Source organism: Microtus oregoni, unplaced genomic scaffold (assembly GCF_018167655.1).
Source record: "Microtus oregoni isolate MIOR12 unplaced genomic scaffold, Mior012 000005F_ref0000423, whole genome shotgun sequence".
NCBI classification, from domain to species: Eukaryota; Metazoa; Chordata; class Mammalia; order Rodentia; family Cricetidae; genus Microtus; species Microtus oregoni.
This window is the reverse complement of record NW_024543064.1, coordinates 5735826-5753431: the sequence shown is the minus strand read 5'-3', so window position 1 is coordinate 5753431 and position 17606 is coordinate 5735826. Positions and strand designations below refer to the sequence as shown.

At 51.8% G+C, this 17606-nt stretch overlaps 1 protein-coding gene across 1 annotated transcript; it reads right to left on the bottom strand.

Annotated features, from left to right (window-relative positions):
• Positions 1–1147: 1147 nt before the first annotated feature.
• Positions 1148–15673, bottom strand: LOC121448444 (Parkinson disease protein 7 homolog). The gene is made up of 7 exons (XM_041652486.1): positions 15544–15673; positions 14615–14720; positions 12785–12886; positions 10960–11019; positions 9667–9736; positions 6054–6140; positions 1148–1507 (listed from the first exon to the last, which is right to left on the bottom strand). The coding sequence occupies exons 2-7, from the start codon at positions 14702–14704 to the stop codon at positions 1347–1349; spliced, it is 570 nt and encodes a 189-aa protein (XP_041508420.1). The 5' UTR covers positions 14705–14720; positions 15544–15673; the 3' UTR covers positions 1148–1346.
• Between the last annotated feature and the right edge of the window lie 1933 nt (positions 15674–17606).

Sequence of the window (17606 nt, the reverse complement as noted above, 5' to 3'; positions counted from 1 at the left end):
TTCATGTGCGGAAGGCAGAGGCAGGTGGATCCCTGGGAGTTCAAGGCCAGCCTGGTCTACAGAGCTAGGTCCAGGACAGCCAGGACTGCACAGAGAGGCCCTGTCTTTTTTTTTTCTTTTTTTTTTTGTTTTTTTTTTTTCTCTTTTTTTTCCCCTCCCCCCACTCCTCTCCCCCTCCCTCTCCAGTCCACAGAGCAGTCCAGGTTCCCTGCCCTGTGGTAAGTCCTAGGTCCTCCCCCCTCCGTCCATATCTAGGAAGGTGAACATCCAAACTGGCTAGGCTTCCACAAAGCCAGCACATTAAGTAGGATCAAAACCCCGTGCCATTGTCCTTGGCGTCTCATCAGCCCTCATTGTTCGCCATGTTCAGAGAGTCCGGTTTTATCCCATGCTTTTTCGGTCACAGTCCAGCTGGCCTTGGTGAGCTCCCAGTAGATCAGCTCCACTGTCTCAGTGGGTGGGTGCACGCCTCGTGGTCCCGACTTCTTTATCCTCTTGGCTAAGAACCTTCATCTGGTGATGGATGGAGACAGAGACAGACCCACACTGGAGCACTGGACTGAGCTCCCAAGGTCCCAATGAGGAGCAGAAGGAGGGAGAACATGAGCAAAGAAGTCGGGACCGAGAGGCCCTGTCTTGAAACAAAACAACAGTGCAGTTTCAGCCTTGCTTTCTAGAGCAGGAGCTGTCCAAGTGCATCTCGAGAAAGGCAGGTGTGTTCTTTAGTGACAGGATGGCTGTCAGCACGCCCTCTTGGTTTTTTTCTTGGCCACCCCAGGAGACCTCGAGAACCCAAACTGAGCTGCCCTCTACTGGTCTAGCCTGGGCTGTGTGGTCACTGCAGATGAGGCCCATCCTCAGCATGTTTTCCTCCTGAGTGGGAGCTGAGTGATACCTAGGAATGCATGGGTGCTCTCACCTCACCCTAGAGGAGGGGATGCAGGAACCCCGGGAATCCCCACCTCTGCTGACACTTAACAGCATTGAGGGACGAGCCCCCGGGATGGGAGAAACCCTGCCTCATGGGGCTTACCCGGGCATCACTCCCAGCTGGGGAAGGGGCTCGGCAGCTCCTTCTGTGGCTGTACCAACAGCGTCCACCTGCAAATGAATCCAGTAATATCACAAAAGCCAGACACAAAGCAGCTGCCAGGAGTTGGTAAACTGTTTATTCTACTAGGAACATTCAGAAATGTACAGACCTAGGCTTCGGGGTGGGATCCCCATGTGGTGGCTACATCACACGCTAGTTCCAGAGGCTCACTGGCTTCTGGACACAGTATGGGCCGAGGATAGGCACTGGCTTCCAATGGTCTGCCTCGACCTTGGGGTCCAGGGCTTGGGCTCTAGTCTTTGAGAATAAGTGGTGCCTTCACTTGGTCAGCCACCTCCTTGCCGCTGAGCGCCTCCACAATGGCCAGTGCAAACTCGAAGCTAGTCCCCGGCCCTCGGCTGGTGAGGATCAGGCCATCCCTTTCCACGCGGCTCTCTGAGTAGTTGTAGTGACCTACAGGGGACAGATACGGTTGCTGTAGGTTATGTTAGCTAGACAGCACGCCCATCCACTCACTGGGGCTGCCATGTCTGGTCTTCCCGTGCGCAGCAGCTGTCTCCTAAGGCCTGCAGGCTATCACAAGCTCTGCAGAAGACAGTAATGCGCATAAGAGGGAGAGACAGCTCTGAGGGGAACCAGAGATGAACTTCCCCACTTCCCACTTTGCCACAGGGACTCAGCATCAGGCCAGGGTGCTGGGACAGAAGCAGGGCCTTGGCCGCCATGAGAACACAAACTGGCTGATCCACAGGAAGAGCCCCCATCCTCTGCGGCCTCAGACCACACAAGACTGCAGCTGGGAGGCAGACATCAGCAGCCAGGCTCTCTTCCTCTGCTTGCCACCTGCAACTAAGACACTGTGGGGTACCCCCACTGGGACCCCCCAGCTCTCCTCCCCATTGTGTCTCTGCTACAACAGGACCTGCTCCATGTGACACAGCTCCCTCCAGGCCGTCCTTACTCATCTTCTAGCCCTCACCTACAACCCAGAGCTTCCTGTCCGTGGGCCTAGGTGTGTTCCCATCACCCGGCCACCCTTGGGCCTTGACTCAGTGTGGGCCTGGAGCAGGCCGGCTGACCTCCACAGCTGGGGTCTGCCTGTCACAGCAGCTCCGCACCCCTCCAGCACCTCCGCACCCCTCCGGCACCTCCGCACCCCTCCGGCACCTCCACACCCCCTCCAGCACCAGCTAGCAACTTTGTCCTTTTGTTTAACATCTGCTGTTGAAAGCACTTGGGGCCTCTTCTGTTCTGACCAGAGCACACAGCACAGACGCAGGTTTCAGGCCAGGGTGAAAGTTCCTTGATTCAGTCCCACTGCCGAAGGGCTCTAAACCAACACTGCTCCTGGTGGTGCTGACCAGCGTGCACAGTGCAGAGGACCCCACTCTCAGGCACCCATGGAGACCCTGTGCCTAGGCTATCGGGTCTGCGGTGTCAGCACAAGGGAAAGTCTGGGACAGAACCTTTAGGGGAGGAGATGAAGTGGGGACTTTCAAAGGCAGCAGAGTGCAGGAGGCCTCCAGGGCAAGGGCTCCCGCGAAGGATCAAGTGCGCAGGCACACAGCTGATGGTGAGGAGCAGGCGCACAGGCGCTGATCCTGGACCTCCACACCCAGCTAACCACCAGCACAGCATCAGCATGAGATGCTTGGGCATTGCTTCATGCCTACTGTTTCTGCCTAGAATGAAGAGCTCGGGGCATTCGGGGTTCACCGAGCCCTCAGGAGGAGTGCCTTCCTACCCCACTCCAAACTCAGCCCATCCGCTTAAGTAAGCAGGTGGAGCGTAGCAGAAGCTTCCCATTTACAGACAGTGAAGGAAGCAGGGACCATCTCTTGAAGGGAAGTTTCGGTTTTCCCAGCCCTGCTCTGACAGCTACACCATGTCAGAACTGCCTAGTGAGGCACTTTAAAGGGCTCAGCCAGGGTTGGTACTTGTCAACGGCCCCCATCTAGTGGCCACAGTAAGGAACGGCCTCAAAAAGAGTACCGCTGCAGCCACGGCTGCTGCGGAGCCTGGAAAATGAGGCCAGCTGGGACTTGTGAGTTTAGGGTAAATTTGCAGACTTTAAGAAATCTCTTCAGAGAGAAGGCAAGTGGAGAGGCAGAACATAAGGCAGAGACCATGCAGAAAGTCGCTCACACTGGGGAACACCAGTGTGGGGCAGTTACCATAGAGACCTGAAGGCCAGAGAACCCCTATCCTGGTTAGCTGCTCCTCCAAGAAAAAGCAGCCAGCCCTGAGCACAGTGGCTCTGGGGTCCAGGACTCACAGGTCTGTCAAATGCCCAGAACAGTCAGGTGCAGGACAGCTACAGCCCTTCCAGAATGATTTCAAGGGTCACAAGGGTCAGTGTCCTAAAACAGGACTTACTGACTGCATGCTTAGCAATGACAAAAGGGCAGGGGAGCCTTGCACTACAGAAAGGGGAGAGGAAGGAAGGATAGAGATGGGGAGGGGAGGGGAAGAAAGGGGAGAGAAGGGAAACAAACAAGGGTCACCTGGCCTTTGAGCCTCGGTGTTCCGGCCTGGGCAGCAGGATGCTACCTGGCTTGCCATGGAACTGCAGGCCCCAGGGAAGCTGTGGCACTGTAAATTCAGGGACCCTACGATGAGTTCTCAGCCTGTCTTTCAGCAGCAGAAGAAAACACACAAGACATGGGACAGCCCTTCCTGCACTGTCCCCAAACACAGTGTGCCGGCCACACACCGCCCAGGCTCAGCCCCATTTCATCAGCTCCACACAAACCCAGCTCCCGTATTTACAACACCAGGAGCCACAGCGACTACCACGCAGTTCTCCTGACAGTCTCCTGATAACTGAGGGAAACACAGCAGCACTTGGCAACACACTAGAGCATCTGGAAGTGTGGCCCAAGAGCAACCCTCTGTCTATTTTATGTCAACTGGACACCGGCTGGAGACGTTCGGGAAGAGCAGCTCTCAACTGAGAAAATGCCTCCATTAGACTGGCCTGTAGGCAAGGTTGTAGAGCAGTGGCTCTTGACCTTCCTAACGCCGAGATCCTTTAATACAGTTCCTCATGTTGTGCTGACCCCAACTATAACGTTTTTGTTCCTACTTCATAACTGTAATTTTGCTACTATTATGAATTATAATGTAAATATCTACACCTGCCGATGGTCTTAGGTCTCGACCGATAGGTTGAGTGCTACAGCTGCGGAACATCTTGAATGATGATTGACGCGGGCGGCCCAGCTGCGGGACTAGAATTGGAACGTGCCAGGCACTTGCCTTTAATCCCAGCACCTGGAAGGCAGAGGTGGCCTGATCTACAGAGAAACCTGGTCTCAGCGAATCAAAACCAATCAGCTTGGAATGATACCCATTGTGATGCTGGCATTAATATGAGATCTGGGGACAGGCAGGGAAGGTTACGGCTTAATAACCTGTGTGTGTCGATGTCAAGCTGACAAGGGGACAGTTGTACTAGTCAGTGTTTATGTCACCTTGACGAGAACTACAGTCATTTTAGAGAGGAAGCCTCGCCAGGGGTTGCTGCAGCCTTTAAATACAGCACTCGGGAGGCTGAGGCAGGTGGATTCCTGTGAGTTTGAGGCCAGCCTGGTCTACAGAATGAGTTTCAGGACAGTCAGTGCTGTTACACAGAGAAACCATGTCTCAAAAAAACAAACAAAAAAAGTTTCTCGACAGCATGGTTCACACAGGCAACGAAGCAGAAACCAGTCAAGACCCATGAGCCAAAGAAACAAGACACAGCAAATCCCAGTGCCAATCTGGGCAAGATGACTACGGAGAAGGCAAGGCTAATAGGAGAAGCAAGTGCTGCCTGACAAGGGCACACACTGCCCTTCAGCTACTTGAGGTGAGGCAGGAGGATGGTGTGAGCCCAAAGTCTTTCTATGCAACATAGTGAAACCCCATCTCAAACCCAAAGCAGGCAGCAGAAGGGTCTACTAGGACCTCACCTGAGTAAGAATACTAAAAAGTTAGAGGGCAGACCCAGAGCTCATGAGACAGCTGAGCTGTCCAACCAGTGGAGGGGGAGGAGCTAACCTCACTTCACCCGCCTGTCTGCAAGCTTCCTCATGAAGAAGAATTGCTTTTATAAATTTAATAAAATTCAGCTAGGTATGGTGGCTCACATCTTTAATCCCAGCACTCCGGAGGCAGAGGCAGGTGGATCTCTGTGAGTTTGAGGCCAACCTGGTCTACAGAGTGAGTTCCAGGACAGCCAGGGTACACAGAGAAACCCTGTCTTGAAAAACAAAACAAGAATTAAATAAAGAAACATGTCACCAAAGAAGCTAGTCTGCCACTTAGGACGTCCCCTGAGGGTCTGTTGCACTGTGGTAAAAGGACATTTGTTGAAACTATCATCAGGGTTTAAATTCTACCCTTGTGATGTGGGATACCTCTCTGTATGCTGTGAATATCATTGGTTAATAAAGAAACTGTTTTGGGCCTATAGCTCTGCTATAGGGGAACAGAGCTGGGGTGGGGCTAAGCTGAATGCTGAGAGAAAAGAGGTGGAGTCAGAGAGACGCCATGTATCCTCTGACAGAGACAGATGTGCTGAAACTTTGCTGGAAGGCCATGACCTCATGGCGATGCACAGATTAATGGAGATGGGTTAAATTAATATGTAAGAGTTAGCTACTAAGAAGCTAAAGCAAATGGGCCAAGCAGTGATTTAATTAATACAGTTTCTGTGTGGTTATTTTGGACTGAGCAGCCAGGAAGCAACAAGTGGCTTACCTACAACACCCTTGGGTGGCTGTTAAGACATTCAGTAAAAATAAAAATTAAACTGGCATTTCAACTCCGTCCCATTTGACAGTCAGGGATCTGGTGCCTCCACACAGACTGGCACGTGCCCTGCCCCAGCCGAGAAGCACACCGAGGGAAGGGAAAGCAGCACACAGGCAGGGAGCTCCTGAGCAGCTGGGCGTCACAGCGCTCTCCCCCAGATAGGTCTCGAAGATCTTCCCGTGGGAAGTAGGGGCACACTTACTTCCATTCAGCATTTTGTCCTTAGCCCCTGGGTGTGTTGTGACCTTGCTTCCAAAACCAATTTCATGAGCCAGCAGAGCTGTAGGACCTAGAAGACAAAAAGAAGATGAGTGTGCAAACAGAAAACCCGGGCTTTAAACCCGCAACACTGCTGGGCACGGTGGCGCACACACTGAATCCCAGGGCTCGGGAAGCAGAGGCAGGAGGATCTGTGAGTCCCAGGCCAATCAGGACTATAGAGTTATGACTCTGAACAACACTGTTCAAACACACACGCGAGGGTGTGGCCATGGTGAGCCTGTGCTCAGCACATCTGCCGAGGTGCACAACTTCTGAATGCTTCAACAGCTGTAAGACGTCCCTCAGTGTGGCAGAGCAGAGACAAACGACCCGCAGGAGCAGGGATCAATGTTCCCGAGTGCAGAGGGGAGGGGCTGCCCTGCTGAATAAACTCTTGCCGTCCTCCTTTTTTCCCTTGCGATCTTTACATGCATGGCGCTTTGCCTGCAGTATGTCATGCACGGTTGGCTCCCCTGGAACTGGAGGTGCATGTGGTTGTGGGCCACCATGCCTGTCTGTTGACTGCTGTCTGTCCTTCCAGCTCCTGCCTGACTCTTTCTGAAGGAAAGAGTTAGTTTTGTGGCAGAGACATGGGGTGAAAACATGCACACTTGCGGCTGTTTCACAGCTGCTCTTCTGCACTCCAAGTATAAGTTAGGCCACTCAACCAGACACGCACCAGCTGGCAGGGCCAAGATGGAGGCCAACATGTACTCTGCAGGAGATTCCTGGACTGACATCTGAGACGGGGTCCTTCTGAAACCACCAATGTGGAAAACCATGCACACTGTCAGTCCATGATACCTGAGGGAGGCCCCGCCTCTTACCATAAGCCCCGAGTACTCACTGAAAACGGCCAGTTTCACTGATGCTCACAGCAGACACTGTGTCTAAGAGTCTGCAACAGAGACTGAAAAACGACCCTCGCCTGCCACCACCCTCTTAAAACCTAGTTTTTTCTGTCTGTCCCCTCTAAGCCTCATCACAGGAAGACAAAATCAACACCTAACCTCACCCGTCAGCGAGCTCTTACTCGGCCGCTGACTGACTCTCCCGCTCCCTCAGCCCTGACTCCTTCAGAACAAGAGCTCTAGACACACAGCCAAGCGCCACAGTTGCCACAGCAGGAACTGGCACAAAGAGCCACCGTCCAGGCCTCAGATTCAGACCAAGCCCAGAGTAACCTCTTGAGTCTAAGCATCACATACACGCCCTTCTCTACACAAGACAGCTGTGGAGGACAGAAAATTTCCAAAGTCTAGAAAAATGGAATAATTACCACTCAATATTTTTTAAGACAAAAGTCTCCCTTTGTAGCCCTGGCTGGCCAGAACTCACCATGTAGACCAGGCTGGCTCAAACTCAAAATTCAGAGATCTGCCTGCCTCTGCTTCCAAGGATCTGGGACTAACGGTGTGCCCCCTCCATGTCCAGTTACCATCCACTTTTATGTGAGGGGATTCATGTGTACCTCTCAGATCCTTACTAGCTAAGACCTGAACAGAGAATCCTACGTCACCCTCCACTTGGCAGCAAGCTTCAGCCGCTGACCTTGAGGGAAGAGCATGGCTAGACCAGTCAGGTCTCAGGCTGTGTCTCAAGGCTGCTCCCCTGGTGGTAGTGACCCTGTTGCTTCATGCAACAGGGCATGCCTTCCTCATGGTAAGCTCCTAACTACTGATTTCCGGGGGGGGGGGGTGCAGAAAATTTGAAAATTAAGACAAGACAGACTTATTACTACTGCCATTATCCGAGACTGATAAAGTTAGCTCTGGGAATGCCTCTTCCTATAGCGCCACCTGGTGGACACTGGAAAAAGAACAGCCAGCCAGCGGGAGCTCCTAGGGTACCCTGAACTATTCTTACACTGACAGGACTCCTCTACCTGCAAGCTTCCTTTTCTCCCTTACTCAAAGAAAAGCTCCTGTATTTCCTTCCAGGAAAGCCTCCCTGACGGTGACTTCTTCTTTTACTTAGCATCATCAAGGGCAAAGCTAACAAAACAACTGTGTTTGTGGAGTTCAAACACGGTACTGATTCCTGACCGAAGCACCAGACGGCCTGACCTCTGCTTCATTCCCTGGCCGAGCTACTCCTGTTCTCTCTGCTCACTATTCAGGCTGTGACCCAGGACAGCCAATGCGGTGAGCACACTGCTAGCACTGTTTCCTTTTCAGTAACAATCTGGTCCACAGGAAGGCCTCATTCAGCTTGCCTCAGCACAAGCGGTGACCCAGCTAAGGCTGATCATGTTCTACTCAGTGACACAGAAAAACAAGATGACACCACACTTTAGCTTCAGTCAAATCGGAGGGAACAAAGCCAGGGAAACCCTAAGGAGGCCAATGTCGCAGATCAGTGAAGAACACCAGCCCACCTGTGACTCCCTGCCCCAAGACAGGTCAAGGCTGCAGGGATCGCAGGACCATCAACCAACAACACCCCTGGGCCTCAGCACGGCAGGGAATCAGAGCGTAGGAGCCAGGACAAGGTGCCCAGGGCAGTGCCTAAGAGCTCCCACTGGCTCTGTGATGGCTCGAGCACACAGTGTGGGGCCTCTGAACTTCTACACAGATGATGCCCATTGCTGTGTCACATCAGAGATTGAGAATGGTTCTGCCTGTCTGTCTTTGGTGCTGGGAATGGAACCCAGAGCCCCACACATGTGAGGCACACAGTCTACACCTGAGCTACTCTACTGGCCCCAAAGTGGGAACATTTAGAACGTCCCCCAATTATGCTTCCCCCTTTCTTTTCTTCTTTGAAGAGAGGCTCCACTATGTAGCTCAGGGTGGTCTTGAACTCATGAACCTACTTCTAGATCCCCTGTGCTAGGATTACAGGCATGGTCTCCACGGCCAGCCCAGAACTGGGAAAACTTACAACAGGAGACTACGGCATGATGCCTTGCCTGAAGGATGGCCTCGACAGGCTGATGTCATTCCAGTAAGAAGTGAACAGAACAGGTGCAGAAGCTCCTGCACGATAGACTGTCCCCAAACAAAACCATCCACCCTTTAGTCACGGGTTCACCTGTTCTGTGACACACGGGAAAGGCACCCAACAGGCAGACACTGGCAAAGTCGCACTGACCCAGAGGCCAGAACATCATCTGATATTAGGGCAGCAGGAATGGGTTTCCAGAAAAGCAAGCGATTACGGTTCATGGCTCAGGACACGTCTGAAATCCAAGAAGACCTTATTTGAAGCCACGGGTGTTCAAGAGCACTCAAGCAAAGACTCAGCAAGCCGGAGGCAGGAGAGCCCCGCCGAAGCTGTGGTGTTCAGGCCACAGATTCGTGCTGACTCTCCTGGCAATCCGAATTGCTGACACAGGCTCTGCTGGAACAAGCGGTTTGCTGGACACCAGAGGTCTTGTCCTCCAGGTCAGCAAACAGGGAAAACGGTGAGTTTCCCAGAACAGAGGCCCAGAGCACAGAGAGACAGAAACAATCTCGCTCAGCTGCAATGTTGTGACGTTGCGGCACTGAAGGCCAGCTGTGTGCGGTCAGGCTTCCCCTCGGAGCTCCCTCTCCACACCCGCACGCACTCACCTGCACAGATGGCAGCTATGAGCCCCTTCCTGCTCTCCTGCTCCTTCAGAATCTCCTTCACCACAGGCGACTAGAGAGAACACACACACTCGGTCACCACTGAGCCACAGAGCCTCCTGCAAGAGCTGGGAGAGTCATTCTCGGCTTAGCTTCCTTCCAGCAGCTTTCCAGAAAGAGCTCCAATCATTAACACGGAAGTGACAGGTTCCCCACGCGCCTGTGTTCCCAAGCCTGGGCAACAGCACTCCCCCCAGAGAAAGGCCACCTCAATAAGGATGAGCAAGGAAAGCAATGTCACCAGGGCACTGAACCCTGTCCTGTGCTGCCTTCCCATGGGACTCTTGACACAGGGCTTGAGAGGAAGCACAGAGGCCACCTCCGGCCCCACAGCAGCCCCTGACCCGATGACAAGCAGGCAACACCTTCTAGGTTGAGCCCATTTTGCTGCAGCAGCCGCTGGACATTCGCAGCTCACACTAGTCTACATGCACTGAGCCTATCTGCAGCTGGACATTCGCAGCTCACACTAGTCTACATGCACTGAGCCTATCTGCAGCTGGACATTCGCAGCTCACACTAGTCTACATGCACTGAGCCTATCTGCAGCTGGACATTCGCAGCTCACACTAGTCTACATGCACTGAGCCTATCTGCAGCTGGACATTCGCAGCTCACACTAGTCTACATGCACTGAGCCTATCTGCAGCAGCCGCTGGACATTCGCAGCTCACACTAGTCTACATGCACTGAGCCTATCTGCAGCTGGACATTCGCAGCTCACACTAGTCTACATGCACTGAGCCTATCTGCAGCAGCCGCTGGACATTCGCAGCTCACACTAGTCTACATGCACTGAGCCTATCTGCAGCTGGACATTCGCAGCTCACACTAGTCTACATGCACTGAGCCTATCTGCAGCAGCCGCCCCATTTCAACTTACTCAGCAGTAAATGTTCCTAGAACTGTGCTCTGCAATGTTAGACACCACTCGGCTAACCTCCGCTGCTTCTCCTGCATCTACAGTAAATGTTCCTAGAACTGTGCTCTGCAATGTTAGACACCACTCGGCTAACCTCAGCTAACCTCGATTTTTTTACTGAGTCTGCAGTAAATGTTCCTAGAACGGCCCTCGGCAATGTTAGAGGCCACTCGGCTAACCTCAGCTAACCTTGGCTGCTTCTGCTACGTCTGCAGCACGATCCCTCGGCACACCAGATCAAACATGACAGAACAGAGTAGAAGATGCAAGACTTTCCCGTAAGCCCCTCACTGAGGCATGACTGAGCAGCTTACCTCTGATAAATTCTGTGCACCCAGATTGCCTCCTGGAAGAACCACCACGTCGTACGGTCCCTGTGAATTGGGAAACAAAAGGGAACGTTTTACTTCTACTGTGTTAATGCGAGCCCAGGAGTAGCTTCGTATCTGAGGATGCACTATCTGCACAGAACAGCGCACGTGCCTCAGGGGTGGGGCTATGCACACAAGCAGCTCTAGACAGAGCTTGAGCACACTCTTAGCACAAGTGAGACCCTGGGTTTGATTCTTCAACACTAAAAATAATAAGGCATAGTGGTGCCATCAGAAGGAGGAAGCAGAGCAGGAAGATCAAGGGTTCAAGGGTGCCCTCCACTACACACTAAGTTTGAGGCCAGCCAAGTATACATAAGACCCTGTCTCAAAACAACAAAAATCACCAGATATCAAACAAATAAATTAAGGCATATCCCTATGGAGGAACATTGTAAAAAAAAAAATGCAGCTATGAGGGCTGGAGAAATGGCTCAGCAGTTAAGAACCCCTGTTGCTCCTGGAGGGCTGCAGTTTGGGTCCCAGCACCCACATGGTGGCTCACAACTCCATATAACTCCAGCTCCAGGGGACCCAGCACCCTTTTCTGATCTCTGTGGGTACTAACACAGACAGACACACACTCACACATAAATAGTCTCTTTTTTTGTAAAGATTTATTTATTCATGTATTTTATGTATGAGTGCTCTGTCTTCATGCACACCAGAAGAAGGAATCTGATCCCATTATAGATGGTTGTGAGCCACCATGTGGTTGCTGGGAATTGAACCCAGGACCTCTGGAAAAATAGCCAGTACTCTTAACCCCTGAGCCATCTCTCCAGCCTGGAAATACTGTAACTTCTTAGAGAGGAATGCACGGCCCTCCACTGGGGACAGCGTGGGGAATTACACTCATGCCTTTCCTGCCTTTGCTGCCACGTCTCTGCTCACCAGGGCACAGCCCATCTCTTATCACCCTGAGTCATGACCTCTGACCTCTGGTAGTAGCTGAGGGTCAATGGGCAGGCACGCTGATGAGGAAAGTGATAACCAATAGTCCCCCATCACCATAAAAACAGAGAAGGCAACAGTTTAAGGAGCGCTCTCACCTCACCCTCAACCCAACTACTCAAGTGTGCATCCCTCCACACAGGTCATTCGAACAGGAAGAAAAGGACAGGAGCCGGGCCCTTGACCCAGACGACAGAGGTCACAGTCAGGCCACCTGGGCCACCACCAGTGCCATTTCCAAAACCCTGTCTCAAAACAAACCTTTAACAAGGGGGAGAGGTTAGGAGGACAGAAGTCAGTGGCAGAGAGCTCGCCTGACATGGAAGGCCCGAGGTTCAACTACCAGTACTGAGAAAAGAAAATGGAAAATATGGTAGGCTACTTACAAGGCAAGGAGGCCTCTGGGAGAAAATACCAAGGAAGAACAATGCTCCCACTCAGCCGCCACTACCCTGCTCCCTCCTGCTCCCCCACCCACACCACCCACTTATCGGACACAGGATCCAGCCATTCTCATTCAGGTACAATCATTTTCTTTAATTCTTTCTGTTTGTTGAGACAGGGTTTCTCTATGTAGCCTGGCTGTCCTGGATCTTGCTTTACAAATCAGGCTGGCCTCAAACTCACATTTCTGCCTGCCTCTGCCTCCCGAGTGCTGGGATTAAGGGTGTGTGCCACCACCGCCACCAGCCAGAATCATTTTCTTGAATTACGTCTGCTCTAACTATAGTCATAGATACAACCAAAAGGCATTTCAAAAAAAAAAAAGTAATAAGCCCCCAGAGAAGGAACAGTCCACATGTACAAAACAAACCTGCTTTTTTGCATCTTCAAGACTGGCATCAGGACAAATCATTACATCACGGCTACACTGCACGGGGTCTTTCCCAGCCAAGCCTGCAACGGTGACTTTAATCTAGGAAAAGAACAGATGCTCAAGACCATGAAGATACACAGACACGGGCAACATTTATACCCATTCCGTGGTTCTAAGTAACTAGTCAGGGAATACCACAAAGCCAAGTCGAGGCAATGGCCAAATATATTTAATACTGGTCTCTTCTGTTTTGCCTGAGACAGTCCTAACTTGTAGCTGAGCCGTTGCCCCAGTTCTGACTGGCTAGGACACGCTTTACCCCACACACATTGAGTTTGGGAGATGAATTACAGGGTCACCCTATTAATAACCCATCTTGCTAAGCTACCGTTGTCATTTAAATCTCAAGACCTTTTCCAAAAGTAGAAATGAAAACCAAACAAATAAACAATACTTTATCCTCCAGAACACTCATTAGGGGACATTACCAGGAGCTAGTACCCAAAACACGGACGTTTCCTACAGTGCTGGGAGGTCACAGGTCAGCTCACTGAAGACGAGCTTGCAAAATTTAGCAACACTGACCATAACAGTCCTGGTCCAGCAATCCCATGTTTAGGTGCTGAGCCTCAAAAGCCGTCCTCATGCTTGCTTATTGCAGAGGCTGGAGAGATGGCTCAATGGTTAAGAGCACCTGGATTTGGTTCCCAGCACCCACATGGCAGCTCACAACCACCTATAATTCTAGTTCTAGGGCATCAGGCACAATTTCTGGCTTCTTCGGGTACCAAGCACACATGCAGTGCAGACTTACATGCAGGCAAACATTCACACACAGAAAAAAGTTGAAAATCTCAAATATCCAGCAGCACAGGCTATAACTGGAGTGAGGAGGCGGTGGTATTCCACACTGTAGAGCACTGTACAGCAGCATGAAAAGAGGACGCTGGCCTTCCAGTGTGCAGAGCTGACTGTAAACACACACCCGGGGCTGAGCTCTGCTCACACAGTGTGTGCGGGGCTGACTGTAAACACACACCGGGGCTGAGGTCTGCTCACACAGTGTGTGCGGGGCTGAGTGTAAACACACACCGGGGCTGAGCTCTGGTCACAGTGTGTGCGGGGCTGACTGTAAACACACACCCGGGGCTGAGCTCTGCTCACAGTGTGTGCGGGGCTGACTGTAAACACACACCCGGGGCTGAGCTCTGGTCACAGTGTGTGCGGGGCTGAGTGTAAACACACACCCGGGGCTGAGTTCTGCTCACAGTGTGTGCAGACCTGAGTGTAAACACACACCCGGGGCTCACACACCCGGGGCTGAGCTCTGGTCACAGTGTGCGCGGGGCTGACTGTAAACACACACCCGGGGCTGAGATTAAAGGCGTGCGCCACCATCGCCCGGCTGGTACTACAAGTTTTCAAAGTCAGCAGTGAGCCAGACATTTGGGAAGCTGAGGCAGGAGAACTGCCAAGAATTCAAAGCCATCCTGAGTTACGTGGTAAGTTCCAGGCCAGCCTGGTCGAGAGGGTGAGCCTCTAGCTCAAAAACAAAAAAAAAAGTGAGCAGAGAACAAACTAATGTTTTACTATGTAATCACTGTAGCTTTGTACTTGAAATAGTTCACAAAGTAGGGCTGGCAAAAGAGGCACTGGCCTCCAAGCCTGAGGAGACCTTAGCTTTATTCCCTGGACCCATGGTGGACAGAGAGCCAACTCATACAATTCACCCTCAGTCCTCCACATCTGCACCCCAGGACCCCAGGACGCAGGCTCGAGTACAGTAAACAAGTAAAAATGACAGGCTAGCGCATAAGGGAGACTCACCCCAGCTCGGCGCATGACATCCACGGGAATCACTGTCTCCATCTCCTCCGCGCCTTTGGCCAGGATGACCAGAGCTCTTTTGGAAGCCATTTCTAATTCTTAAAGACTTAAAAAAGAAAAAAAAATTGTTTAAAAAGTTGCCAATGTAATAGCCACTGTTCAAGCAGTGTGAACAGCTTCCTGGGAACAGGCCGGGACAAACGAAAGCAAGCAGTTTAGGTTAACACTGCTTTACATGGTAGACGTTCAATCGCTAATTCTGGGTGAAAACAGGGTAGCTGGCCTGCAGGGATGGACCAAGGTTTAGTTCCTAGCACCGTGACAGCTCACAACTGTCCCTAACGCCAGTTCTAGGGGATCCGGCGCCCTCTTCCGGCTTCTGCGGGCACTGCACGTATATGCACGCAGGAAAAAAACACACCAAAAAATTTTTAAAAACAGAAAGCAGGGATGGCTAACATATGTTAGTAGTGTTTGGATTTTCCTTTACTGTGCTTTTTTAAGTCCAATTTCTTACAAAGGCAGGTCACATAATGGGCCGTGAAGAACTGATTCAAAAAAGAAAAAAAAAACCTACATTTCACGGGTCACAGAAATGAATACACAGTCTGGAAACTTGTACATTTTTGGGGGTTTTTGTTGTTATTGTTCCAATAAGCGGTACTAAAAACTCGGGACCAGGTTGGGGAGATCAATCTGACCACACTGTTAATGATGAAGAGAGACGGAGTCAACCCTGTGGACAGCCGCAGCTAGACGCCTCTGCGGAGCCCTTTTCGCGTGTTTTCCCTGCACTTTAAGTCCAAGCCACAACTCCGTGCAGAGCTCTGGCCCGGCATGCACCGCGGCCGCCGCCCCCAGCCCGCCCGGCCGGGACCCTCCCCGGGCAGCGCGCGGACAAGCCGGCCTCTCTGTTCCCGGGCGCTGACCTGCACCCGCGCCTCCTCCACCCACGCGAAGCCTCGGTCAGTCACGCAGCAAACCCACGCCAGGCCCAGTCACACAGACAGACTCGCAATGCAGACCGCCAGCACGCATGCGCGCCGCCCGCGCTGAGGCTGCGCAGTTTGCTCGCTTCCGCCTAGGGGTGCGTCACATCCGGTCGGGCCCATCCCGGCGAGATGGGAAGGGGGGGGGGAGGATGGACTGCGTTGCCACCGCGACCTTTAGACGCCAAGGCGTGAGAATGGCCGCGAGTTCGAGGCCACGCTCAGCTAGAGCGTGACCGCCTCCCCCCCCCCCCCCCCCCCCCCCCGCCCCATGCAGACAAAAGAGAAGAGAAAATAAAAGCCCGGCGTGGTTGCCCACACTTGTTTGTAATCCTAGTACTTGCGAGACGGGGGCCAAAGTTCAAGGTCATCTTTGGTTTGGGTTTTTTGTTGTTTTTTTTTTTTTTGGTTTTTCGAGACAGGGTTTCTCTGTAGCTTTGGAGCCTGTCCTGGAACTAGCTCTTGTAGACCAGGCTGAACTCACAGAGATCTACCTGCCTCTGCCTCCCGAATGGAAGGCTAAAGGCACCGCAGCCCAGCGCTGTTTCCCTTCTTGCCCCTTACTGTGACACCCCCCTCTTTTTGCCTCTGACCTGCTAATATTCCGATCCAAATCACACCAGGCCTGTCCCGCTCCCCCAGGCCTGCTCACCCTGTCCATGGGATCACAAGAGTTTTGGTTTTTCACTGCACTTCTGGAGCTGGAGAGGCAGCTTGTGATACACTCTAATAAATCCACTTTCAACAAATATAGTGAGATTGATTTTTTTACCAGCCCTGCTCATTAGAGAACCTGAATTGTGTAGACATGGTTTTTTTCATCTGCCCATCGAAGAAGATGCTCTGGCCAACACAAAGGGCTGACTAGTACTGATAAAGACAACATTCCTAACTTCAGGCAGCTCAAGGCCGTTTTTGCAGAGGACACAGGTTCATTTCCCGGCACCCACATGGGGAGACTCATAAAAGCCTGTAACTCCAGTTCCGGGGGAATCCAGTGCCCTCCGTCTGACCTCCATGGGCACCACACGCACACAAACAAAAGCCCTGCTGCAGCATGGTAGAACAAGGCTGACATCTCCAATGCATTTTACATGGGTTATTTAGATTATGTAATTTTATTCTGGGTTTTTACTTTTTTATTTACATTTATTTCTTGTCTGTGCATCTCAAACTGTACCAGAGAATGCACTCGAAGGGTCAGAGGAGACTGCTTGCTGGAGTCCGTGCACTCGGAGGGTCAGAGGAGACTGCTTGCTGGAGTCCGTTCTTTCCTTAGCATCTGGGCCCAGGGATGGATCAAGTGTGCGGCAAGCACCTTTACCTGCTGAGCCCCCTCACCTGCCCCTCCTAAGTTTTTAATGAATATCTTTACCAGCTGAAAGGAGGGAGACTAGTCCTCACCTGGTCCCATCCCTACTGCCTACAGGGAAGGGCCAGTTCATTTGGCACCTCTCAGGACTTCGTGCAAACCCAGGCAGGATACACACTTGCTTTCCTTCCTATATAACGAGATAAAAGACATTGGATACCCCACATACATTGGTTGACCTCCATTACAGGTTCAAATCTTATATACTGGACATTCTTACAATGACAGTGGATATGTTTTGTTGTTTGTTTATTTATTTATTTATTTGTTTGTTTTGTTTTTTCAAGATTTTCTGTGTAGCCGGGCGGTGGTGGCGCACGCCTTTAATCCCAGCACTTGGGAGGCAGAGGCAGGCGGATCTCTGTGAGTTCGAGACCAGCCTGGTCTACAAGAGCTAGTTCCAGGACAGGCTCCAAAGCCACACAGAAACCCTGTCTCGAAAAACCAAAAAAAAAAAAAAAAAAAAAGATTTTCTGTGTAACCACCCTGGTTGTCCTGGAACTCGCTTTGTAGACCAGGCTGGCTTCGAATTCACTGAGATCCACATGCCTCTGCTTCCCTACCTCCCAAGTGCTAGGATAAAAGGTGTGTGCCAACCATTGCCTGATTTGTTTTTAATTTTTAAAATTGT

Excerpts from the sequence above, each read along its gene's own strand:
- LOC121448444 (XM_041652486.1), bottom strand. The coding sequence starts at position 14,704 with ATGGCTTCCAAAAGAGCTCTGGTCATCCTGGCCAAAGGCGCGGAGGAG. Across the intron at positions 12,887-14,614 it reads ATGTCATGCGCCGAGCTGGG|ATTAAAGTCACCGTTGCAGG; the intron begins GTGAGTCTCCCT and ends TTCTTTTCCTAG. Across the intron at positions 1,508-6,053 it reads GGACAAAATGCTGAATGGAA|GTCACTACAACTACTCAGAG; the intron begins GTAAGTGTGCCC and ends TGTCCCCTGTAG.